At 41.5% G+C, this 25,642-nt stretch overlaps 1 protein-coding gene across 12 annotated transcripts in view; it reads right to left on the reverse strand.

Annotated features, from left to right (window-relative positions):
• LOC121283974 (LIM domain only protein 7-like) overlaps positions 1 to 25,642 on the reverse strand; it is a 222,832-nt gene that overhangs the window by 22,175 nt on the left and 175,015 nt on the right. For 9 of the 12 annotated variants that reach the window (XM_041198837.1, XM_041198832.1, XM_041198834.1 and 6 more), the window contains 10 exons: positions 23,269 to 23,411; positions 19,831 to 20,266; positions 16,540 to 17,001; positions 15,917 to 16,031; positions 10,929 to 11,090; positions 7,882 to 7,988; positions 7,153 to 7,207; positions 3,560 to 3,616; positions 3,350 to 3,391; positions 21 to 46 (listed from right to left, as the gene is read on the reverse strand). In XM_041198837.1, the coding sequence (XP_041054771.1) occupies positions 21 to 46; positions 3,350 to 3,391; positions 3,560 to 3,616; positions 7,153 to 7,207; positions 7,882 to 7,988; positions 10,929 to 11,090; positions 15,917 to 16,031; positions 16,540 to 17,001; positions 19,831 to 20,266; positions 23,269 to 23,411 (1,605 nt within the window). The remainder of the gene's footprint in view (positions 1 to 20; positions 47 to 3,349; positions 3,392 to 3,559; positions 3,617 to 7,152; positions 7,208 to 7,881; positions 7,989 to 10,928; positions 11,091 to 15,916; positions 16,032 to 16,539; positions 17,002 to 19,830; positions 20,267 to 23,268; positions 23,412 to 25,642) is intronic. The other 3 variants (XM_041198839.1, XM_041198835.1, XM_041198831.1) reach the window with 1 other exon arrangement.

Here is a 25,642-nt window from a genome sequence, read left to right on the forward strand (position 1 = left end):
AGAATTTGTACTATACTTACATCACTCATTGCTGATTCTGATCCTCCTATATAAAAAAGAAAAGAACTTATAAACCCATGAACAGCACCAAAACACTGCAGCTCCTCAGCACAGCATAACACATTTCCTGGATCTGCTTTACTAAGATCAAAGTTCTTTCAAAACAGCTTCGGTAAAAGTCATCATGGTCCCAAAAATTGTAATCTCATTATTGTTGTGCCTACACAGTGTAAGGCTAAATGTAATGAATGACTTCTCAAAGGCCCAAAGACATTTAGCAGCTGCAAACATGCAGTCAATAATGTTGAAAGGCATTGGAGATCCAGCGATTGTGAATTAATGCTGGATTCTCTATTCTTGTATTTGTTCCACTATTTAGTGTCATCTTGGACAATTTTAACCTCCATTCTGAGTGGGACACCATTGGTGGAATGCTGTTTTTACACCTATGATGAAAGTATAATAATTTTCATAATATTTTTCTGGTTTATTGTGAAGTAGGTTTAGGGGAGTAAGTATAGTTGGGTCTATATATGATGCAGTTATATTTGCAGTCAACTGGACTGCAAGTTTGAAATCATTCGAAGAAGCTAGGTGCTTGACATGCTAATGAGTAAATGCTGGATCAGCGTGTAAGGTGTGAAGGAACTTTGCATTTTTAGATAAGTGAAGAGATTTGGATTTCAAAGGGATTTTAGTCTGTTTACAATTATCCAGATAAGCAAAGCTAAGGAGTGTGTTTATTTTTCCAAAAGGTTACTGACTACATATTGGCAACATGAAAGTTTTTTATTTTAAGAAAGGTACAGTTTCAAAGGCATAACGAACAATAGAATTTACATATTAAAAAGAGGAAAACATATATGAAAGGGGAATAAAAGGCTATGTGGCAGAAGGTCATGTAAGACCTAACAGGAGTGTGTGTAAAATAGCCTTAATGAAGCTACCAACATTTGTGCATAAGTCTGCTATAAAATGAAACTGAAGTTGGGGAAAAGCCATTTGGAATTCCACTGTCCAGGGTATTGTGTGAACTTGCTGATTCTGTTATAAATCTAAAATCTATTTTGGACTGTTGCCTTAAAGGGGGTGTAATTGGGAGTCAGGTTAATTAGGAATTTTAGGAGTTATTATAGTAGTAAGTAATTGTAGTCTTATATATGTGCTTGGCATCTTTAATTTGTTAATAAATATTTTAATTTAATTTTTTAAATCTCTAAATGTCTTGGTGGACTTATATAACTTCTAAATTCAGTGCACAGATCTCGTAATAAAAACGAATTGCAACATCATTGTGATAGCATGGCCAAGTTTCCCTTGTGGATGCGGTCTGCCTGGCACACATCATCTGCCATATCGTAACACACCCTGCCCAATATGTCATTAAATTCAATGGAGAGTAAAATTGGCAGGGTGTTAAACTAACATTACTGACTGAGAGGATAGGTTAAAATTGCCCCAGTTATCTGGAATTAATGATTGGTGTCATTGTGGATGTGGCAATAAATTGTTATTTAATATAATCAAGTTGAAAGGTGAATGCATTCTAGAAATTTGTCCCAATTTCGAATGATCTCTATACCCAAGAAACTTTATATTCTTCAGTTTTACAATAGATTGTGCCACTGAACAGGATAGGGCAAGATACCATCAGAGGCTGCATTTTCACAAGAGCTTTCTAGGAGAAAGAATTTATATCTTAAAGCGTCCAACTCAGTTGACATGCAATGTAAAATGTTGATTGCATTGGCTAGTGTCTCACTTATGCTTTTGCTTCTTGAGCCATCTCTCTCTAAGGAATTGTGGGAGACAAATCTCAGCCTGCACAAAGTTCTTCAGCTGCAAGGCACTGCTGTCTGAGACAATTAGAAATGTGATTGGAACCCTGTACATCCTCCAGTTCAGCATTCAGGTTATTGTTCAGCTTGGACTAAACTAACCCAAATACAGCAGACAATAACAGGTGCAGATTTCAGTCAAGACTTGGATCTGCTACAAAAACTTTCATCAAGCTGCTGAAATGATGAAAAAGGTGTTGGAAATAAGGCCAAAACTGTAACATCAAATTCCTTTCACAGTGCAAACAGCTGGATGGCTACCAAAAGAGACAATGGGCAATATCTGACTATTGTACTACTTCATGGGGAGAATTTTCTCCGTCGGAGGGGTTGTGTGGGAGTGAGCACGGGTGCAGCTGATCACCGCCCGCGATCGGCTGGGCGCTGCCATTTTACGTGGGTGGGCCTTAATTGGCCCACCCAGCGTGACGCGCGCCCGGAAGCGCTGAGCGCTCCCTGTGATGGCGGGGGTGGGGTTGCCTGAGTCGGGGCCTACGTTTTTTCGCAGCAATCACAGAAATCTCCCTGGCGGCACAGAGCCGCCTCAAGGAGATTAGTTTTAAGTTTAAAATTTTAAAGGAAAAGAAAATTTTGTAAGGACACGTCCCCCCATGTGAAGCTGTCACATGAGCTGGGACACGTTTATGAATTTTATGAAAAATTTTTTCAAGCCTTTAAGAACCTTCACCGCCCGTGGGTGAGGTTCCATGAAAAATGCAAAGGCTACCAGGGCTCTTTGCCAGGTTGGACGGGTTTATTGTTTTAATTAACTGGCCTTAATAGGCCTTTGATAGTTTGGCGGACGTGCAGCCGAATCGGGTGCGCGCCTGCCCAACTGAAAACCTAAATGACGCGCGGCGATGTTGGGACATGCGCCCGACATCACTTTACACCTCGGGGAGCAGGCCCCACCCCCACTCGCCGAAGGTTCTGCTCCATATTATTTCAATCATTTTCTGCATTTATATTAATAGTTTTATTTGTCAAACGCACTTTCTTTTAGCACATAGGTTTAAAATGTCATCAAAAATGCACAAAATCCAACACGATTGCAAGATGGTGGGGGGTGGAAAAAAAGAGTGCAAAGGGTTTCATTCAAAGTTACATGCAGATAACAAGCAAAAAGTAATGTTAAAAACACAAGACCTGTACCAACATTTGCAGTTAGAATGCACATTATTGCAAACCTGGTCTGTGGAAGGGATTTTGTTTGAGAAAAATATATTTAGCAAAATGCAACAAATTTCAATTTGTCTAATTAATTGGATTATAATTCCAGCACTCTGATTGCACAGCCTAAAATGATGCATTAAAATGGTGGTACAGCCTTCCAATGATAGATGCTGTTACATCCTGTATATATTATGCATCAGGCATCTACACACACAGCGAAATTGCAAAAACAAACACACTCGTTTGCCAAGTATCTAACGATGGTTATAAATTGGAAACACTTCTCAGCATTTTTAAAGTGAGCACATCTGGCAAGTGTGACAACGAACAACAATTACCACAAAGGTAGACCAACGAATTGAAACCAGACTCTGATGAGCCTATGAAAAGAAGAGGGGCATTAATGAAATCATAGACTTTATGAAGCAGATGAACAGGTGGAAAGCCAACTGCATATGTCCCAGTACCATAACAGATAGTCAACATAATTGGAAGCTCAGTTGATAACCCCACAAAATATAAAATAAGCACATTAATTTTTGTTTTACCTTGCTCAAAAAACTGGGAACGCCTTTTAAAGTTTCTCAGGCTAAGCGGCTCAGATGCTGAAGCAAAAAAATACAAAATGTATTAACTATCAAGTTTACTTCAACCACAAAACAAAGAATTACATGTGCACATTAGGGATGAACATTCAACACAAAATTAGAAATTATAATCACAATTGGATAATACCAGTTTAACATCACCGAGTAGTTTCATTCTGGTAAATTAGTTGAAATTAGTTTTTAGTTTTTATTTTCCTCAGGGGCCTTAACCACATTGGTGGCCAGTAGTTGCACCAAATTCGATAAGCTGGTACTTAGAGTTCATCTGTATTCCTAGAACACTCTGTTGTGGTTAAGGAAGTCTCACAAATGGATAGGATTAAAGCCTTCCAGGTATCTAATATTCCCTGAACAAGAGCAAATAAGTAACCTCCAAAAACAAAAAATTCTGTTCTCTTGACGTGTAATTTTAAGCCAATGCTATTAAAACATTAAAGCAGGAATATGTTGGCCCAGGCTTCACTGTAATACCAGCAGGAAGGCCAACAGTGCTCGCCATTATTTATATCTGTCTTTTTTTAATTCCCGGTTTGCAGTCAGCATGTCTCAGTGAGGAATCCTCAAACTGATTGGTTGAGGAGCCTTGTTGCTGCTTGCCTAGCTCCCAGATGCCACTGATGCCCCCCTCTTGAGGGAGCCACACCAGATTGAATACTGAATTAGTAGAAACCTCCGTCAAGCTCGTGAGAAGTCTGAACGGCTACGTGCAGGATGAACTGCAAAAGCCGTTCCTTTGCCACAGGTAATTATTGGCTTGGATTTTGCCCAATCAATAACTATAATGAGTGATCCTCACAAACAGGGCCTGAAATCGATCCTTTGGTGCATGTTTTGCAGCACTGGACTACTGTAAAGGCAACAACACTAGCACAGAGCTCTGACTAATTTTATTTCGCTTCCTCATATGAAACAGAACTTGTGTATGAAAGTGTCCTGAGAAGATGTTCCTGTGTGCTGTGGGTGGGTGGGGGCTGGGATGTCCTTTAACGCCTATTTCCAGTCTTTGAATTCAAAGTAAAATTGACCCAATTTTTACTGAGTTCTTAAAAGTGTGCATCAAGCGCTTCGTTTTTGAAATTGTAGTTTGGTTCAAATAAAAAAGAAAATTATTTTCTCATGCACAGGCTTTCATGTTAACCATTTCCAATGCTCTCTGCTTACATCAAATCGTGTATCACTTCAGCTCAATCTCCTCTGCGGTTGTAAAAAGAGATCAAAGTGAAAATGCTAACAGCCTACACTACACAGAATTTAATCCAGGAACGACCCTAGAATTACGTGATGACAGGAGCACAAGCTGCTACTGCCCATTCCCCTTACATCACACAGCCCTGCGTTTGATGTTTTTTAGAATTGTTTTGACTACGTTTTGTCATTCGATGGCAGAGCTGCTTTTGAAGACAGCTGCAAGTGCCTTTATCCAACACACCCACACATCAGTATTATTCCCAGCTGAGATTTACACACATCTGTTTGGGCCACACATGTGGAATCTTAGTCCTTAAAAATGAGAAAAAAAAAATACCAACAGAAATATTGCCCCAAGTGGAAAAAAAAAACGTTTTTAAGATGGAGGCCAGTCCTGAATCATATCCTGAGATTATACAATGATGCCCTACTTGCATGTTAGGTAATTAAGTCCATAGGGCTCTTTATAAGATGGATTAGATACGATCAAAAATAGAATTGCATTTAAGGACTACACTCTTCAACACCTAGATAGAATATTAAGCAATAACCAACTTATTAAGCTTAGTTAATAGTAAAAGGAAGTTAGAGTTTATTTTAAAAATGTGTAAGTGCAATTCAGTTAATGAAATAGCTGCATGGCAAGGGTTTTATATACAAGAAGGAAATCCTATAATGTACTGTGCAGTGAGAGTTCAGGTTTGTAAGGACAAACTAATGCTGCGGTTACAAAATGTGCAGGTTTTGGAATCTACCAGTATGTATGCAATTATCTGTGGATGACTCCAGTATAGTCATAAATGTGGTGCTAAATAGTTAGTGCTCATTTTAAAAGGGCTATTCACACAGAATCTCTTATGATCACTATCTAGCTACCTAACTGGTGAGGACTGTTTTGTGGTATGAAAATTGCCAATTATTTTCTTTGGAAGAGGGGCAAGGGGTGGTGGTGAGTGTAGTGGGAGAAGAAAGGGGAATAATAAAAAAACAAACAGGAGCAAGAGTAGACATTAGGGCCCCTCGAGCCTCCTCTGTCATTTGGTAAAATAATGGCTGATCTTAGACCACAACACCACTTTCTCACCCTATCTCCACATCCCTCAATTCCCAGAGACACCAAAAAACTACTGATCTCTGTCCTGAATATATGCAATGACTGAATATTCACAGGCCCCTGGAGTACAGCATTCCAAAGATTCACAACCCTCCAAATGAAAAAAATCCTCCTCATCTCAGTCTTAAATGAATGACACCTTTTCCCAAGGATAAGATGGGAAACTAAGAGTTGTCTACCTGCCTTTAACTTAAATCCTTGCCACACCGATGATGCCAATAGCTAAATGACTCTTCGTAAATCTTATCAACCACAACTGATCCAAGGCAAAGAACACAGCTGGCTTGGCTGTTGGACGCACTTCACCTTGAAGCATTTATGATTTCCCTCATGCAAGTTGAATAAATCAGTATTTCACTCAATATGTGCATTTCTCACGTGGCCAAGGCACTGCACTGAATTTTAGCTCCAAGGGCCTCATCCCGACGCTGAGATGAATTCCAGATTGGGGACCCAGGGGTAGCTGTGGCAGGACCCTGAAGGAGACTTTCGAGGTTTGCAGCCGATTAAAAGTCTGACTCCGGGAGTTCTGTTCAATTAAGGATGGCGGATGAGGTCAGCAACTGGGAGCACAAACAGGAGCAATCCTAGGCATCCAACAGTCCCAGCAGGAGATGTAGGCGCTGCCACTGCATGTGTCAGATCACGAGGGTGTCTCAGGATGGAACTGCCCTATGAAGACTTGTAAGTTATAAAAGTGATACTATTGAACCATCATTACAAAGGAGTTTGGATGGACTGTGGCCTCAGTTGTGATACTCTCAGCCCTGCAGATCCATCCAGGTTGGTCCATCCAGGATGTATCTCTGGCAGCCAGCACCCACGCCTCCTCCCAACTCCAATGACAAGCTACTGGGAAGCTGCCAACGTTCCATCTATGGACTCCAGCCACTTCCAGAGAATGAGGATGCCTTGTGAGGAGTGCTCACAATTGGCACTAATTGGCCCAATTGGGTACTCACTGCTGGCAGGCAGATATCTGTCATCCCCCAGGAGCCATCTCCTTGAATATTGCCGGAGGCAGGAACTTATTGGCAGACCGTCACGCCAGCTGACTGAGCTAAACTGCTGACATGCCCACCTGCAAACCCACCTCTGCTGCAGAATGGGAAACCAGCTCACTGGATAAAGGCTACAGGAAAATATCTGACCTTCAGTTTAAGGACCCGTTATAAAAACTATCCCAATCAGAAAGCAACAATTTCAATTTTTTTTTTTAAATGTAGTTTACCTTTTTGTTTTGGATCCTCCAGTAATTTCTCCTGGTCTCCTTCCGATTTATCAACCTGTTGATTGGCACAAAGCGGATCTATCACAATTCATTACCTCAAATGTTATTAAAATAAAAGAGTCATGAGGAACAAAACTGTAACACAGTAAGGGCTCAAAGGACCAATGCTAAAATTGCATACAACGAGCAGGGAGCACTCGATGTCAAATCCTGTTATTGTTCTTCATCAGAGAGACTGATTTTTGTATTTGATCAAAAAGAAATGTATGGCCCACCAAGGACAAAAACACTCACCTGCTATCTACATCTATCTAAGAAGGTTTCCTTCCCAACTCTTTCTTTCTGTTGTAGGTGACTATGCATTCTTTTCCATTTCCCTGGTCCCACTGACCAACAATGCCAAGAGGACTAGCAACCGGGCAGCCTAAGATGCCTTTCCGTTCAATTATGCTCTTTCCATGTGAAACCTTTCCTTACCAAGGTTTTCAACCGTTGCAATAGTGCCAGATGAGGACCCAAGCAACTTATGCAAAAATGTGAATGACCGTTTCATGCAACCTGGTCATCAACATTCAGAATTTTGAACATGCACTTTATATTCGGATGTTTGGAACAATCATGTTTCAAAAATCAATTAGTTGGAAAGCTAGTTAGCAGACAAACAGTATCCATTGTTTCATATTTTAAACTATATAAAACAAATTTATATAACAATTTATGAAATCCTACATCTGTGAATTGATTGAAGGATTGGCTCCTGTTGGTCACCATGGTCTGTCCAGCATCTTCCCATCTAATAGGTTTGATGAAGGCAGCAGGTTCCGTTTCACTTGTACCTAGAATTTTTTTTTTGAGAGTCAAACAGGTCAGAATGATTGCTTCATGAGTTTCATAATGCCAAGTAGGGCAAGTCACAGAGAACTACTGAAATGCAGTCAGGAGAAAACAAAAGGTAGAAACAAAAAAACAGAGACAAGTAAAATGTGTCTTCAGGAATTCAAACTAAAGGGCTGTGTGCTAGTTGCAGGGGGGTGCATGGTAAATAGACCCCTTCTCATATTCGTGTAATTGTCTTGGCATCAAGTTAAGTTTAAAATCCCTAACAGGTTTAAGTGTTAAATAAGGGACAGGTGATTGGGAAATGGAATTCGCAAACCAGTTTTCCTCAGTTTTACCACAGGATCTCAAAATGCTATGGTGAAAACCTCCATATCCTTGGAAACCATCTGGTAGGTTTAAATAACGATTACAAATACAAATAGAAAAAGGGCGAGAGAGCAAGGTTAGATGAAACAGGAGAACGAAAAGGAAGATATTGCATTTATTTATATACAGCCATATTACATCACTTGGATGTCCCGAAGCTTTCTGTAACTAATTTTGAAGAGAGGTCACTAAAAAAAGGTATGGGCACCATTGAAAGTAAAGCAGTCTCTCACTACAATGCTCACCGCAACAGACAAAAAATAAATGCATTGAGCAGATCGTTGTATGGGCAGCCAATTGATTTTGTGTTACAAAATTACCTCAATACAACATTCAAGTACACCATTACTGAGTACACATGCCGCCTGCCTGCCTCCTAATGATTCAATAAGTTTTCTTTAAATAAAAAGGGCTTTTAACGTCTTTACCCAGGAAGTGGTTAGAATGTGGAACTTGCTACTACAGAGAGCAGCTAAAGCTAATAACACTTAAGGTGAGTGAAGCTAAGAGGGTAACTAAGGGAGAAAGGAATAAGATATGTTGGTATGGTTAGATGAAGTAGGGAGGAAGGATGCATGATTCCCAGCGTGGACCAATTGGACTGAATGGACCGTTTCTCTATGCAAATTCTATTTAAAATATCCAACTTGAACACAGAGCGATTCAGTTTACTCTGGCATTATATAATGGGACTTGTATGTTCAGGCACAAAGTTGTATGGAAGATGTCTTCTTGATCAAAGTGAGCGTAACCGGTGAGAAAGGGCAGGCTCATCATGCAACAACTGCCTATGAAATGTATAGGTGTTCCTTGTTAATCCTAGTTACTATAGGTATCGTAGTTCAATTGGTGCTTCTCTTGTGGTATATCAAAACTAGATTTAGAAATCTCAGTTTACAGTGTGATTGAATTCAAGTGATTTAATTCTCTGCTATCTGCCATTTCTGGACCTTCATCAGGGGAAAGCATGTAGAAAATAAATCAGGCAGTTACTATGGCTCGGATTTAATGTGAGTGTTGGAGAAGTGGTGGGAGCCATGAATACTTCAGGGTTCAGGGGTCCCAACACTATTTCATTCCAATCAGGCTGGAAGCAGAGGCAGGGCTGAGGGGTGGGGAGTAGGCTTCCTGCAGGGCCCTACTTCCTGATGCTAGGTCCCTCAATTAGGCATAGAGTGTGTTTGAATGAGGGGCATCCCCCCCCACCCACCAACACCCCTACCTTGCCCTCCCCTCCTCACCTGGTAGGCCACTGGCAAACCCAACAGTGGGGATTCAGGTTGGATAACAGTGGTGGCGGGATAAGGCTCTCTTGCCACTTATGGGCCTCAATTGGCTTTCGGGTGGGGTGGGAGGGGTGGGGTGGGGGGTGGTGTTGGGAAGTCAATCTGTCAGTCTCTGCCCCTGAGTTGATCAGAGGGTGGTGGGATCTCCACCCCACACCCTCCCATCCAATCGCACAGCGCCACCACCCCCAACCACCTCTGACCTTGCGCCTGGGGGGGTGGTGGAATATGGTTCCACCCTGCGTCTCTGCTCATCAAACAAAAAGGGAGTGTGGGAGCCTACCAAATGCAATTTTCTTTCTGAAATGGCATTATGAAAGTGCACATTGCAATGAGGGACCATTCTACTTGAATAGACAATATGGGCTAAATCCCAACTCACAAAAGCAGGTGTGTCAGGGCCGAGTCAGAGGTTAGCCATTCAAAATATCTGAAACAGGAACACAACCCACTTAAATCCATCTGCTCTGGTTGTTATGGAGGTGGGACAAGATGTGGGTGACTTCTGCACTCACAGGAGACAGGTTGGTGATTCAAATATTATAATATTTCAAGACTCATCCAAATTTAACCCATGTTGGCTGAATTTTCCAGGCCTCTGGAAAACCAACAGGTGAACGGAGGTGAAAAGGACCGAATCCATAAGGTAAGTGCTTTTACAGCACTGCTTGTGAGCCAGGAATAGGAAAACTTCCTTCAGGCCCAACAAGCCACCCTGTATAACTGCCCATCCCTCACACATCAGACCCTACCCGTCCGCACCATCAGAAGTCTAGCAGCCACCAGCCCCAATCTCTCCCTGACCATCCCCACTAGGCCCAACTGCTCTCAGCCCAGCTCAGCTGCTGCCCCATTCTGTAGGAGCTCCCACACAACAGGCCTTCAAACCCAACAATCAGGTCTGTGGGCAGGAAACCTACCGAATAATTTTTTTTTAAAAAAAGGACGTCAACTACAGGGTGTTGGGGAACCCGTGCTTTGGAACATCCATCTGAGCCAAGGTCCAGGGTGATGGTCTAATTGCTCAGCACGTTTGGAAAATAAATTGCATGAAGGCAAGTGAATGTTGCCATTGTCATAAACATCTACCACTTCTCCTCTTCATGGTTAGCTGAGCATTGACTGTTGTTTTCATTTTTTTTTTTCCTGTGGCATAACCCCAGTGCAGCCAAAGCCACTTCTGACAGGATATTTTCACAGCTATTTATTCAGGATGCACAAACAGGGTTGCATTTGCACTAGTTAACTCAAGTTGTAAAATAACCAAGAGAATTAAGGACTTACCACTATTTTCATATCTTCTGATTTCCATGTTCAGATTTCCACTCTTCTTTGAATCCTCCATGGCTTCTATCCAAGCCTGATGATCCATGTTAGCTACATTATGGCCATTGATAGAAATGATTTCATCACCCACTTCCAAATGGCAATATTCTGCTGGTCCACCTGGACCAAACAAAAAGACAAATGGGTTCTGTATTGACTGATCCACTTCAAAATTAAATTTTTACTTTCCACACAAAAGTTGAAAAGAGGCTTTTCTTAAAGAAATTACTGTACATTATCTCGGAATGAAAATCTGTAACTTGTTGGAACAGGTTGTAAAAATATGCTTAAAATACTCAATTTCCTTAATTGCACCATTCAAATTTCATGATTCATTCATTCACTGCAATTTAATGAGTCTTTCCACAACTTGATGCAGAATTGGAAATGACGGTAGCTAAAGCATTGCCGCCAACACCCCCCCCACATTATCTCATTAGGTCAGGTAATGTCAGACAACTATCTCAAGCTGAAGTGTTCAATGCAAATTAAGATAAAGGGTAAAGGACGTTTGGTCTATAGGTTGTTACAAATGTAAAAATCTCCACATTACAAATTATCGTGTTGTGAACTTCACAGCTGGAATTCACTGCCGGGGTGGGCGGTGGGGTAAAGAGTGTGGCAGGTGAGGGGGCGTTAAATTGGGTACTTTGCCAGCAGTGCCACTCCCAATGCCTACCCACTACCATCTGCTCCACTACAATTTAACCTACTGTGGAGATGACACCGGGCAGCCTGCTCACCCATGGTCAATTAAGACACTTAAAAGCCAATTAAAGGCTTTGCCAATGCCTCATTGTTCATTATATAAATTATGGTTACATGTATACACTCATTGTGCACATGTGAAGCCTTGGGGTTCGGTGGGAGGGGGATGCCTCCATGTTGGACATCCCAAGCCATCGGAGGTTCACTCCCAAAGTGCAAACCCCACTCTGCGTCTCCCACCTTGCCCTTTCCAAGCTTGCTGCCACCCCACACCCTCATGAGCTCCTGCCAGTCTGGCCCTGGCAAGACCCCAAGCTCCGGTTCCAACGCTGAATTCCTTCCTCTTGGCCTCGCTGCAGTCCAAGCAGTGGCCATCACTCCCAGTGCTGCTGCTGGGGCATGAGGGCTGCCAGCCCTCCAACTGACTGACAGCTCTGAGGTGGACGTCCTCTTGGTGAGGGGGCGGACGTCCCACCTTGAGCCAATTAAAGGGTCATCGGCCGTTTAATGGCTGTGGCGGGAGCCAGCATGCAGACGCCTGACACTGCCCACTGCCCCTAGTGTAAAATTCAAACCGAAGAAAAATTAAACGCCTTAGCTCAGGATTTGCCTTTAGTATTCGTCGCATCCATAATGTCTTTGCTTCAAGCCTGTTTTTTCTTCCTTTTTTGAGGACGTAAAATATTTGTGCTTTTGTGATTTTCCTTTTTTTTTATTCCAAGTATCAAATATAACAGAGGCAGCAGTCAATCTGCTCTGAAGCCTCCATCCATGCATCTCATCCAGACACCTCTTGATTGGTCCACTGGTCATTCAAATGCACCAATGACTTGCCCTACAGTTGCAACTTTCCTTCCTCAATCTTCCCTATGGGAATTCCTTGCCGTGAGAAGGCTGAAAATCACAGCTCAACAGAGCGCAGTAAATCAGAGTGGAGATTACCCAAATTCCATAATCCTGCATGTTTTATTCTGGTACGCATTGTAAAGTTTAACACACCACTTGCATTTATGTAGCGCAAAATGGTAGCGAAAGGAACAAAACACATACCATCCGGTAATACAAGTTAAGGGAGTTGACTGAAGGCATAATCAAAAAGGTACATTTTGAAGGAGTGAAGATCTTCAACTCCAGAAATCCCACTGTTGAACTGAAGCCAATCTTTCCAGACTTTCAAAAGTTTTATTCATAGGGTTATACATTTCAAACATTCACCTTGTAACCTAACCCCCAAAGTTTCAGTCTATTCCTACTTAAAGGAGCACAAGAGAATCTGCATACAACTTTTTATTATTATTATTCATTCACGGGATGTGGGCCACACTGACTACGCCAGCATTTGTTGCCCAACCTTAATTTCCCTTGTTCAGAGGCATTTAAGAGTCAAGCACATTATTGTGGATCTGGAGTCACATGTAGACCAGTCCAGGTAAGGACAGCAGGTTTCCTTCCCTAAAGGACATTAGTGAACCAGATGGGTTTTTACAACAATCGACAATGGTCAGCGTTAGACTTTTAATTCCAGATTTTTATTGAATTCAAATTCTACCATCTGCTGTGGTGGGATTCGAACCTGGGTCCCCTAAGTCTCTGGATTACTAGCCCAGTGACAATACCACTATACCATCTAATTAAACACAGTTAATAAACAATTAACAGAAGAGAGGTGTCAAAGCAGAAGGTTTTAAGAAGAACAGATCAGGGTGTAGCTGAATGTTTCAAGACTGATGTTGGAGCAAAGTGAAAAAGAATAATTGTCTGAAATGCAGCACAGAAGTATAGCAAGTAGCATTTATGTTTTCTACGTTACCAATTTACCAATGAAAAACTGGCCAAACTTAGGGTACCATCTGCAGTTTTGGGTGCCCTATTGTTGAAACAGCTTGAAAAGGCATTAGAGAATCTACACGAGAGATTGAAGCAAGATGATACCAAAGACGAGAATGTATAGTTATGAAGAAAGATCGGAGATACTGAGACTGTTTCCACGAGAGCAAAGAAGGTTACAGAAGATTTTATGGAGCTTTCCCTTTAAATCATGAAGAGCGCTAATCGGATGAATAGAGAAAGCCTATTTCTTCTGGTTGAAGAGGCGGTGATAAGTAGACATCTATTTAAAGTGGTCACTGAAAGAGTGAGGAGATATCCATTTATATTGAGCTGTTAGATATTGAAATGTTAAACCAGTTAAGTCAGAAACAGCAGCACCTTTTATGGAAAAAGAGCATAAACCTTTCAGCCTAGAGAAAAGATGCAGTTCTACGGTAAACCAATGGGAGTCATGTGAGAACTTGAACAGTTACAATGGACTGTGAACTTCCACAGTTCTTTCATCTTGCAGATTAATACAAAGCGCTTCAAGAAAATGGTGGAAAAATTCCCTCAGCATCTTAGAAAATGAAAAAAAAGTGCAGGGTCATTCAAAACATTTAGTTCAACAATAGATTGTTAAAATAAGTCATTTAGCAACATTAGGTGGCAATTGGCACTTCAGACCTATGATTGGCATTGCAGTCAGCCCATCACAGGTAAACTTTCAGGGGAGAAAAAGCTTCTATTTTCCTTCCAAAATTTGAAAACATAAACAAGCTAAAAAAGAAAGGACTGTTTTCTTTTGGTCACCTCAAAAGAAAAATCAACCAGCCAGTTTTCTTCATGGCTAGAGGTCAAGGGTTGGATTTCACTGGCCACACACAGGCAGGAAAGCAGGTGGACGGGCCTGTGAAATAGGGCACAGTGCCAAGAGGGTTTGCCCACTGCCACACACCCTCACCTCCCAGCAACGCCATCCCCCCCAGTGCCTCCAACTCCCCATGATTTTAAGACTGGCAGGGAGGCACTGGGTGAGCTGCCCGCCCATAGCCCAATTGAAGTCATTAAGTAGGCCACCATCGTTCAGCTTGGCAGGAGAGGCCTACACCCAACATGCATCCCAGCAGGTTTGGCCCTCCGGGCTGCTGGCCAATGAAAGGGGGACGTGCCTCTTTTCCGGGTCCCTGATGCCAATTGGGGAGACTCCTCCATGTCAACAACTTGCCCTCCCCGTGTCCACCCTCCACACACCCCCTCGCTGAGGCCTGCCAGCCCCGCCCCAGTGAGATTTTGGACTTACCTGGAGGTCTGGTCCATTGCTGAACCCCTCCTCAATGTCCTCAGTGCAGTACCAGCAATGGTCACTGCTCCCAGAGGTGTTGCTGGTACTGCAGAGCTGCTGGCCTCAGATAGGCCAGAAACACACTGTTGAGGGGAGGGACTTCCTCTTGGAGAGAGCCAAATAAAACACCTCATAATAGTTAAAGGTCCACTGGCTGAAAAATAAAAGCGGGGTGACTTGGCTGAAGGGGGTGGGCTTGCCCCTGCCATTTACAATGAGGAGGCAGGGAGCCTGCCCTCAGCATATAATCCAGCCCTAAGTGTAGGATCATTTGGCGCTTATGGCCTGATAATGATTCTGTGAGTTCAAGTGCCCGTTCAGCTGAACTGTATGGGTGGTTGCCAGAAAGCTCTCTTTTGAAAAAGTAGGCTGGCCTATTTTAACTACTCGCATTGTGTGTGTGACAGCTCTGAGCAGTCATAATCTTCAGGTAATCAACTCAAATTTTGCTTTTCATTTATTACAGTAGATATCAAAACCAACAGTCGTTCAGCAAACAATTAGAGCAGCCTAGTTAAATTTCCAAAAAGACAGAGAGAACACAAACGTATTAACCAGCACTTCTAGCCCCCAATATTACCTTGCTGCTCCACTGCTAAATAACCCTCCCTGACACAGTCTGGGGAACAAGGAAACATAACCACAGAAGGGTGTGACAATAAATAAATTTTGCAAAACAAGTTACGCAAATATTTAAAAAGGCTGCAGAGAGTTGATGGAAATGTTTCCACAGGATCGTAAGTAAACGAGCTACACAAGAGCTAAATCAGTCAGCCAATAAGAGATCAAGCATTGCATTCTAAAATAAATGCATGTGTGGAATGATTTCCTTTGTGACAAAATACGGATGCAATTCCACTTGATTGGTTTTCCCTGATATTTTTGTTAAATAGATCCTACATGGGAGAATGACCTTCTGGTCATCACATCATAAATCATTCATGGTCATTAACTACAGCCAGCGTGACTGTTGCCACAGTCACAGAATGAGACACGTGAAATCCAGATGCTACAGACTCCAGCACCAAGGCAATACGACAATGCCTAAGTGTACATTGCAATTGGAAAAAAAAGGTGTAATTACCTTGTTCAACTGACTTGACAGTCGCACCGGTGGAACTCCAAATGGCCGTGAATCCAAAGTCTCGATCACTGTTTGGCCTCTGATTGATAATTATCCGTGTGTTACTGTACTGTTCCTAAAAAAAAACCATTCAAAATAGTTTAACACACGACACCAGGACAAACGTCATCAATGATTCCTGGAAAACTAATCCAATAAATCAGTCCGACTGATCTTTTCTATGATACCCCACAAACATCCAAAGGCATGACTGGAATGTCTGGGAACTCTTTGTAAATGAGCCAGGACGAACAGTTCGAAGGCTGCAAAAAAAAAACTATTCCCAAATGATAAAACCTAGTTTCTGGCAGCTATTTTCCCTGTTACAGACACCCAGTGGGGAGAAAAGGTTCTCTATGTATGCACTCAGGCTGCTACGAAGAATAGGTTTTGTCATGCAGTTTAGTATTAAGCTGTCTTAATATGTTGATGTATCATTTTGGGGTTAATTAGTCAAACAGTAATTAGTCGAAGAGGTTTCTTTTTCAAAAAAAAAAGTGTGCCCTTGTACACGCAGTCAAAGGAGACTATCACATTACCAGGCAGACTTCAAATGCACATAGTAACCTACTTTTCAGACTTACCTGTTGCATGGCTGCTGTGGTAATGCTGTCTTTGGGCAGGCTTGTTGTTTTTGTAAAATAATTCATTGTGACCGAGCCGGAAGTAGTGTCAGGCTTTGACTCATGGAGGAAGCTGCTCTTAATAAGAGATGGAGCCTGTTCTTCTTCTTCCTCCTCCTCCTCCTCCTCATTACTACTAATTACAGAGCTGGCCTGTGATTGGTCATCGTCTTCCGGTTTTGATAACAGGTTGCTCCTCGTGTACACATCATTTTCTGGCTTTGAGGAAAGATCAACCTGTGCTGACCTCTTTTCCTCCATTTTCAAGGAAGAACTGACCCACATAGTTCCCTCTTCCTTTGTTAGGAGCCCACCACTATTCTTGGATCCTCCTGCTTCTGGCTTCGCAAAAAAACTTGGCGTTGCCTGGGAATTTTTTGAATCATTCACATCTCCATTATATCTAGGCGGCCCATCTCGCTGCTGAAAAGAAAGTGAAGAAATTCTTTTAGCAAACGTTTTCGAGCACTTATCAAAAACATCTTGCGAGAACTGACTCAATGGAAGAGCTTACCTTGCACTGACTGTTGGCAGTAATAGATATGTTGGAATACTAGAATTCAGAAAGGGAGATAGAAAACCACTGAACCATACAATAAACCAGATTATATAGAAGATAAACAGCACTAGTCAAATAACGTGAACAACAGAGTTGGATTTTTCCCTTCTCCTAACTCATGCTGAGCTACAAGTCCATGCCACCAACTGAGCTTCATTCCTTCAACAAAGTGGTCAATCTACACACATGGAACAGGGACAGTGCATTTCTAAAAGCTATTCAACTGTAGGAAACTCACAACCAAGCCTAATCCTCCACAGAAGCACCTTTTGACAGGGCTCACTAAAGAGCGATCAGGAACAATTTGTATTGATTTCTCCTGCTCCCTAATCCAGGACCAAAGGCTCAATTGTATCTCATCTCTCCAGAGAGTGGATTGACTGTATCTCTGGACTATTTAATAAGGGATGAAGTCAATCCGAGCTCTCCCTATAGAAGCATCGAACACAAAGAGGAAGTCTGATCATGATCCTTTAAACAGCAACAGATCGTCATACAGTCGCAACAATGACTACCTGTCAGATCAGGTACCAACTACGGAACCAGCCCTAATCTTATTCCAAAATCCTAGGTATTAGTCACACCATGATAAACAGTATTGCTTGCAATTTACATCAGGGGTCCAAGTTGAAAACCTGCAAATGTATTTGCGACCAAGTCTCAGTACCGTTTGAGTGACACAATAGCCTTATCTGAAATGCAACTTGCTCAGATTTTATACACATTCATCTTTGGGATCTTCAGGAAGTGAAGGATCATTATGTTAAAAAAATGTGTTCGGAAGATTTCATCCCTGCTATTCTTGTACCTCCCAATTGCTTTTCCCTGTAATAAATATAGGGCAAATCACACCACCATATCCTAAAGAAGCAACTGCTAATGCCAGGTTTCAGTGCCTTCAGCTCAAACAGAGTGAGAAACAGCCCTTACCATGAGAAATCATTGCATTCATTGCAATCTGTTCCCAGCTTTGCCAGGGGCTACACCTGCTTGAAAATTTCCAACTGAAGCAAAATGACCAATTAACTCAATTCTAATTGCGTGAATGTGTAACATGAGGCTACAGTTACCTGAATGCAACAAGCGTAGTTAAAATCTGACTGAGGCCCATCAATTGCTTGAGCATTGAGCACGGGGAATTAAAATAGGTCATTCTGGAAAAACATTAATTAACTTAGTCTGCAAAGAAAGGGGCCTTAATATGGTTCACGATAACGACAATTGTACAGGTCTTTATTTAGCAAAAAGCCTCCATTTCATCTGATGAAACAAGAAAGAGGAGTTGGTCCTATCTGGCTCCACCTTCTTAAGGCAACATATTTGGGTGTTCACATGCCAATGTACTTGCTATTTTCAGAAACATGATAGCAACGCAGGAGTTAAAAGCTGTGAACAGCAAGGACTTCATTCTAATGAGTACTCAACTGCCTTAAATTGATACGTCCCATTAAAATAAAATGAGATACCCAACTGAAGGCAACTAATAGTTGATTAAAATTGAGCCAGAGCAAAGGCTCCTTTGAAAATGGAATGGCATGTTTAAAAAGATGCCATTGCTGTCGCTGTGGGGCACACGCTTAACACTTCACTTGATGCCTGCACAATTTCACCCCTGTTTCTCCATGAGAATATATCAACACAGAAATGAGAGATTTGATATTGGTATATGCCACAGCACAGCGCATTCAGTATAAAAATAGCATGCTGACTGTGGCCTCTGGCATCCACAGACGCTAAAGCCATCACTCTCCATATAGTGCCAGAAAAGACTGGCAAGCAGCAGAAAACATTACATTCACCACTGCTCAAAACCCTTATTAGAACTGTGACCTGGCTTACTTGGATCTTGTATCGTCAAGGATAGTTTTTCTGGGGGGGAGGGTGCCTGCAAAAGAAACAAGGCAGGAGGGGGTAATTAGATGGTTCTGTGCTTGACGATGATACTAATTTGTCTGGAATCTGCAGGCACCAATGTTAAAAGGTGTAATTCAAAGTTTACGCACTGCCCATGTCTCTCACTCCTCCCAAAAGTAAGGTAAGAATTGAAATGCAAACAAAAAGGCAAGAAACAAAATTGCAGATGCTGGACATCTGAAGCAAAACAGAAAATGCTGTGAAGAAGCATCAGCACTCAAAATGTTAACTGGTCTCTTCGCTTCACAAATGCTTCCTGAACTGAATGCTTGTTGCCACTTTCTGTTCTTGGGTTACATACTGAAATGCCACAATGTGGTGTTGGTTTACATATGCAGTTACGATTGGAAAAAAAAATATTTGCATAACGCCGACCATGGAAATTAAAATTAGGTGCAGTGGTTTGGTAGCTTTAGCCTTCTGCATCAAGTGTGCAAAAATGTTCTAAATTCCGCCACATTAATCCTGCTTCCAAAAGCTGAAAACACTCATACTGCCTTGTCCAAAACAGCAGAATTGAATTGAAAAAGTGATGTCCAGTTTGCCTACGTTTTGCGCCAGTGTCAACGTAGTAAAAGTAGAGAGAAATCTATACGGCTACTAAGTTGCAGATCCAAAGAGAACCGGTTTATTATTGATAAACAATGAAGCCACTTGCAACTTGAAACCTTGAACATATCCGATGGGAAACGCCTCTAATCCAATACTCCTAACTCAAACAGAAACAACCCTGAAACAGTTTACTTAAATGAACATGGGATTTATCCAGAGCAACTTACCGGATGAGATCTAGTGAGGGAGGAAAGTCTTTTAGATTGTGTACCGTAGGGTCTTGGCATGACAACAGGTGCAATCCTGGACACGTCAGGTGCTTGGTAATTCCTAGGCAGAGAACTTGAAACTCGAGTTTGTTCCGTTTTGGAATCCATTGCATTGCGGATATACGAAGGAACAGAGCTTTGCTTTCCTGACATATAATTGACTGTACTTTTCAATTCTGATTCTGTCTGGCTCTTTGAGGCTGGAGGTGGATGTGCTGAAGAAATGGTCGCACGCCTCTCGGAGGTGTAAGGGGTCTCACTTTCCACAGTGTAACTCCTCTCATACAAACGTCTCGGGGCTTTAATTTCTTCAGCAAACACTTCTTCGTCCGAGGAGTTCAGCTTTCTGTAGTCAGTGTGGTCACCACCATACGATCCCTGCTTTCTGATCTCCCTGTGAGGGAAGAGGACAATTTTTTTTTTAACAAGAGCAGAAACACCTCATTAGAATGAATGCGAAATTGAGATGATAAGTAGGTGCGGTCTGTGAAACTATTTAGTCAGGTCGCAATTTGTAAGCAGTGGTAACACTGAAAAAAAAGTTCTTACCAACTGCAAAACTAGTCAGCTTCAAGATAATTAGTGTTATATTTCAAACCCCACCCCCACAAAAGGAACTTGAATGCAGATTGAACAGCATTTGCTGTTTGCCTTACGTGTTCTGCAACATTGAACAACAATTTCCCCAACTATCCTTGCAGCCTGAATTCCAAACATAAGGGACTGAACATCTGATGTCTTTCACAGAAAATAAAATCCAGTCCTAACAAAATGTGACCGCAAATTTCCCTTACATCTGTTAAGCTTTATGCTTTAATAAGTGATGTCCAAAGTATTTTAAGTACTGATAAAAACACTCCAGACTGAGCTTGATGGTCTGCTGTCACTTCCCTAACGTTTCTCTAAAGGCCCCGATTTTATTTACATCAGTTGGCTGACAAGTTTAAGCTGCTTAGTAACATATGAATTAAATAATTCTATGCACACCATCAGTTCCTTCACAAAATCAAATTTGTACAACCAGTAGGGTCAAAATTTCTAAAGAGGTACCAAGTCCCACATACTACAACTGTCCCAATTGCTTGGAGGGAAAAATATATGAGAATTGAGCTTGTTTGCAGTCACTTCAGAAGGTTATAGACCCTGGCCAGAAGCTTGGCAATGTAAATGGCTATAAAGCACAATTTTACCTCCGAGCTTTTAATAAGCTAAAATATTCCAGATTCTCCAACTTTATACACAAGTCAGACTTCAGCAACAGCCATTACGCACGACTAGGCTTTGTCTTTGCTGTGACTGGTTGATAGACAAAAACAATCCTCCAAAGGCATCGCATAGAATTTTAGAGCAATCTTTTGGATTTTACATTACAACATGCCCATGCTGCTATAAAGCCCCAAATTATAGAGGAAAATCTGGATCTGCAAACCTCAAATTTAAAACCGAAAGGAGGATTTACTTTTTGTTGGAAAGATTAATAGATCATGGAAGTTTACAGATTGCTTTAATGTTACCCAGCATTTTCTTGCTGATTATACACATGGATATCCTGTACATTCCTTTAGTAGCCCATTCCACAGATCCATCCAAAATATTTGGATGATAGCTAGCCTCGAAATACCACACAGTCATTGCAGTTAATAGGTGTGAAAGCTGAGCCCAACTGTTCAATGCATAGTCGTCTTTCAAAAGCAAACAAGACAATTTAACTGTTTAGGGATAAATAAATTTCCTTGCATTTCACTGAACATATAGGCATGCAGTCTTTACAATGGGCATCTTCCAGCAGCATTGCAGTTTTGCAAAACATTAAAGCAAGGCTAGTCCTAAAAGTTTGATACAAGAAAATTAACTATGTGTTTTAGATAAAATGAAAGCTCTAAGGAATCCTTCCATTAAGGCAGCCTAAGGGAACCTAGTACTGTAAACCTACTATCTACAGGTGCCCAATAAACAGCTAAAATCACACTTACAAATCAAAATGTACATCAAATCCTGCTACCAAACAACTTTGAAAACTGAAGAAAAGGAACCATAACCCTTGCATATGGATACCCAGGAAAAGATGATCAACCAGAGAATTTGGGTCACTGGTTAAGTGTTACTATTGCACTATCACAAAAATATAACAATTAATGGATTCATTGTAAACTACTACTAGATGAAATATTTGGTTATTCCAAGAAAAGGGACTGAGAATACATCAACCTTAACTTTTGATTTCCTCATTTAGCATACTTTATATGTTTCTATTTGGATCTTTTTTAACTCATTTATGGTATGCCAGAGTTGCTGACACCGCCCCCCCCACCCCCTCCCAAGGCAGTGGTGCTGAGCCAGCTTCTTTAACCACTGCAATCCATGTGGTGTAAAGTGCTCCCACAAGCTTGTGTTAAAGGGTGTGTCCCAGGACTTTGAGTGATGAAGAAGGAACAGTAACATATTTCCAAGTTAGATAGTGTGAGAATTATACAAATGCTAACTTTTAACATAAAATGTATATTTCATATGCATTGGTCCAGGGTTTACACTCAATGACACTCGACATTGGCTTCAAAGCAAACTTCACTGCGAGATCCAGCAAGCGCTCTGGCAATAATTTAATCGATTTCACTCTGCAGCAACACTGCAACTGACTGAAATGTTATAAACTGGGGATTCCTGGTGTGGAGCAATGGTGAGTTCATAAAGCTGCCCAAGAAGCCAATCACATTAAAGGATTTTAACAGACATACAAACAGGGAACAAAAAGTAATTAAAAAAAAATCACTTACTTTTTGTCTTACATAGAGCAAGTTAAAGGTGGTGACATATACATGGGGTAAAAATAGAAACTGATATATTCTGAGGAAAAAAAAATCAAAATTTAGTGATATGGGAGAGGAAAAGTTGATGTTCTCAATGATTCCAGTATTTCGCAGCTCTGGGGTAGGGTCTATAGTTCAGCCTGTGTCGGTGTCCTGTGTGACAGACTACAACTTCAGGATTCCCACACTAATCTGTGGATCCCCGACATCCTGAAGTTACAATCAAGTTCAGACGTTGATAGCTCACCATTAACAACCTCAACAGCACCACCCCCCAACGTAACCACTCACTGCCACAAAATCTGGGTCAATAATATTGATTCCAAGTGGGCATTTTTGTGCACTTAATTGTTGCTACAGTTATGCTAACAGTCGAATATAGATCAATGACCTATCCTTCTGCTCCCCTACCCTCCATGCTGAAACGACTAAAGACATCTACAAACAACAAATGCAAGACATAACTTGGTATATTCTTAAATATAAAACAAGGAGGCAGTGGGCCAGCTGCAAAATCCATGGGCAATATTCTGCACCATTATAGGGGCTTAATCGAGCAATTCAAAACATTAGCGAACTCCAGGGTTACCTTTCTTCCCGCATTTTCCTGAATGTCTTTGTGGATTTGACACTCTCTCCACTTGTCATTTTCTCAATTTCTTCTCTCTCATCCTTCTTCCTCTGCAAATCTGAATTATAACTTTTACGCCGATGTTTCCACTTTGCCAAGTCCTAGTCACATATGTTTTTTTGAAAAACACACAAAAAATGGAAATAAACCACTAAACATTTCTACCAACCTTACCAGCAGAAATGCAAAATTACGAGGAAGGAGCTTTTATATCCTACTTGGATGCAAATGCACATGTTGGTGCTCCATTACAGAAGATCTGAATGTATTATTCATATTCTATTATACATCTGGGCTAAAGCTCACACTAAGCACAGCTGAAAGATAGATAGGCTTCTGCTACTGGATTTTCAAAGTTCAAACTGACTAGAGGCTCCTCTTTGTGAAAATCATCCACAAAACTATTGGCAACCCAATGCCATGCCAGCAATTAAAGTTTACAGCTGAGCACCTACATTTAGAGAATATCAATATAAATATTGGCACCTTCAAGACTGATGGGTGCTAAGCAATAACTAGAAAAACTGACATGTTAAAGTGTTTGAAATTAAAAATAAAATCTTCAAACATTTCAAAAACTAAGCTTTTGATTTTTAGCTGATATATTCTGACATTCAATAGGACAGCATCATAAGGTCTAGGCTCTTTATGGAAAAGGACAAGGAGCAATCTGGCATTAAAAAAAATACTTAATTGGATGGGGGCTAAATTCAGTGGGATGAGAACAGTGGGCGTTGCTGGCTAGGCCAGCATTTATTGCCCATCCCTAATTGCCCTCATTTAGAAGTCATTTTTAAGAGCCGGCCACATTGCTGTGGGTCTAGAATCACATGTAGGCCAGGCCAGGTAAGGACAGCAGTTTTCCTTCCCTAAAGGACATTAGTGAACCAGATAGGTTTTTACAACAATCGACAATGGTTTCATGATCATCATTAGGCTTTTAATTCAGGTTTTTATTAAACTCAAATTCCACCAAGTGTTGGGGCAGGATCTGAGCAGGGCTTCCCAGAGCATTACCCTGGGTCTCTGGATTACGAGTCCAGTGACAATACCACTACACCATCGGTTCCTCTCCTGTATATTGGAGTCAAAGGTTATCTAGCAAAAGGGTGAACAAATAATGGGCTACCTTTAAAGAGAACATGGTTCAGGTACAGGTGAGGTACATTTCCATGAGGAGGAAAGATAGGGCAACCAAAGCTGGGGCTCACTGGATGACGCAAGAGAGAAAGAGGGAGAGAGTGCGAGAGAGAGAGTGCGAGAGAGAGAGAAGGAGAGAGAGAGAGGGAGAGAGAGAGAGACACAGAGAGAGAGAGAGGGAGAGAGAGAGGGGGAGAGTGAGAGAGGGAGAGAGAGGGAGAGGGAGAGAGGGAGAGAGAGAGAGGTAGAGAGAGAGAGGGAGAGAGAGAGAGGGAGAGAGAGAGAGAAAGATCAGCAGAAAAAGGTGGCATATGACAGGTGTCAGGATCACAAGACATGTGACAGCTGAGCTGAACATAGGAAGTTCAGAGTGAAAGTGAAACAGGAAATCGGGGAGAGAGAGAGAGAGAGAGAGAGAGAAAGAGAGCATGAGAAAAGACTTGCAGCTAACATAAAAATAATACAAGTGTAATAAGAGGGGTGGAGTCAATTAGGGGCCAAAAAGGGTATCTAGACAAGGAGACAGAGGGCATGGTTGAGGTTCTAAATGAGCACTTTGCTTCTATCTTTACCAAAGAAGAAGTTACTGCCAAAGTCATAGTGAAAGAGGAATTAATTGAGATACTGGGTGAGCTAAGTACTGATAGTGAGTAGGCATTAGAAAGGTTGGTTGTAGTTGAAGTTGATAAGTCACCAGATGCATCTGTAGATGCTGAGGAAAGGAAGGGTAGAAATTGCAGATGCACTGTCCATAATCTTCCAACCCACCATAGATACAGCGGCTGTGCCAAAGGACTGGAGAACTACAAATGTCTCATTCTTGTTCAAAAACAGGTGCAAGGATAAACCCAGCTGCTCCAGGCCAGTCTGTTTAACTGACTTGGTGGTAGGAAAGCTTTTAGAAATGATAATCCAGGACAAAATTAACAGTTGTTTGGACAAGTGTGGATCAAATATGGAAAGCCAGGACAATTTGTAAAAAGTAAATTGTGTTTAACTAACTTGATTGAGATTTTTGATGAGGAAACAAGAGTTGATGAATGCAATGTGGCTGATGTTTCAGACTAGAGGGAGGTAAAACAGTGGGCTTTCCCCAGGGCCTGGTGCTAGGGTCACTGTTTTTCTTGATCTACGTCAATGACCTAGACTTGAGTATACAGTGCACAAATTCAAAATTAGCAAATGATATAGA

The sequence above is a fragment of the Carcharodon carcharias genome, chromosome 11 (genome assembly GCF_017639515.1).
Source record: "Carcharodon carcharias isolate sCarCar2 chromosome 11, sCarCar2.pri, whole genome shotgun sequence".
In the NCBI taxonomy this organism is placed as follows: domain Eukaryota; kingdom Metazoa; phylum Chordata; class Chondrichthyes; order Lamniformes; family Lamnidae; genus Carcharodon; species Carcharodon carcharias.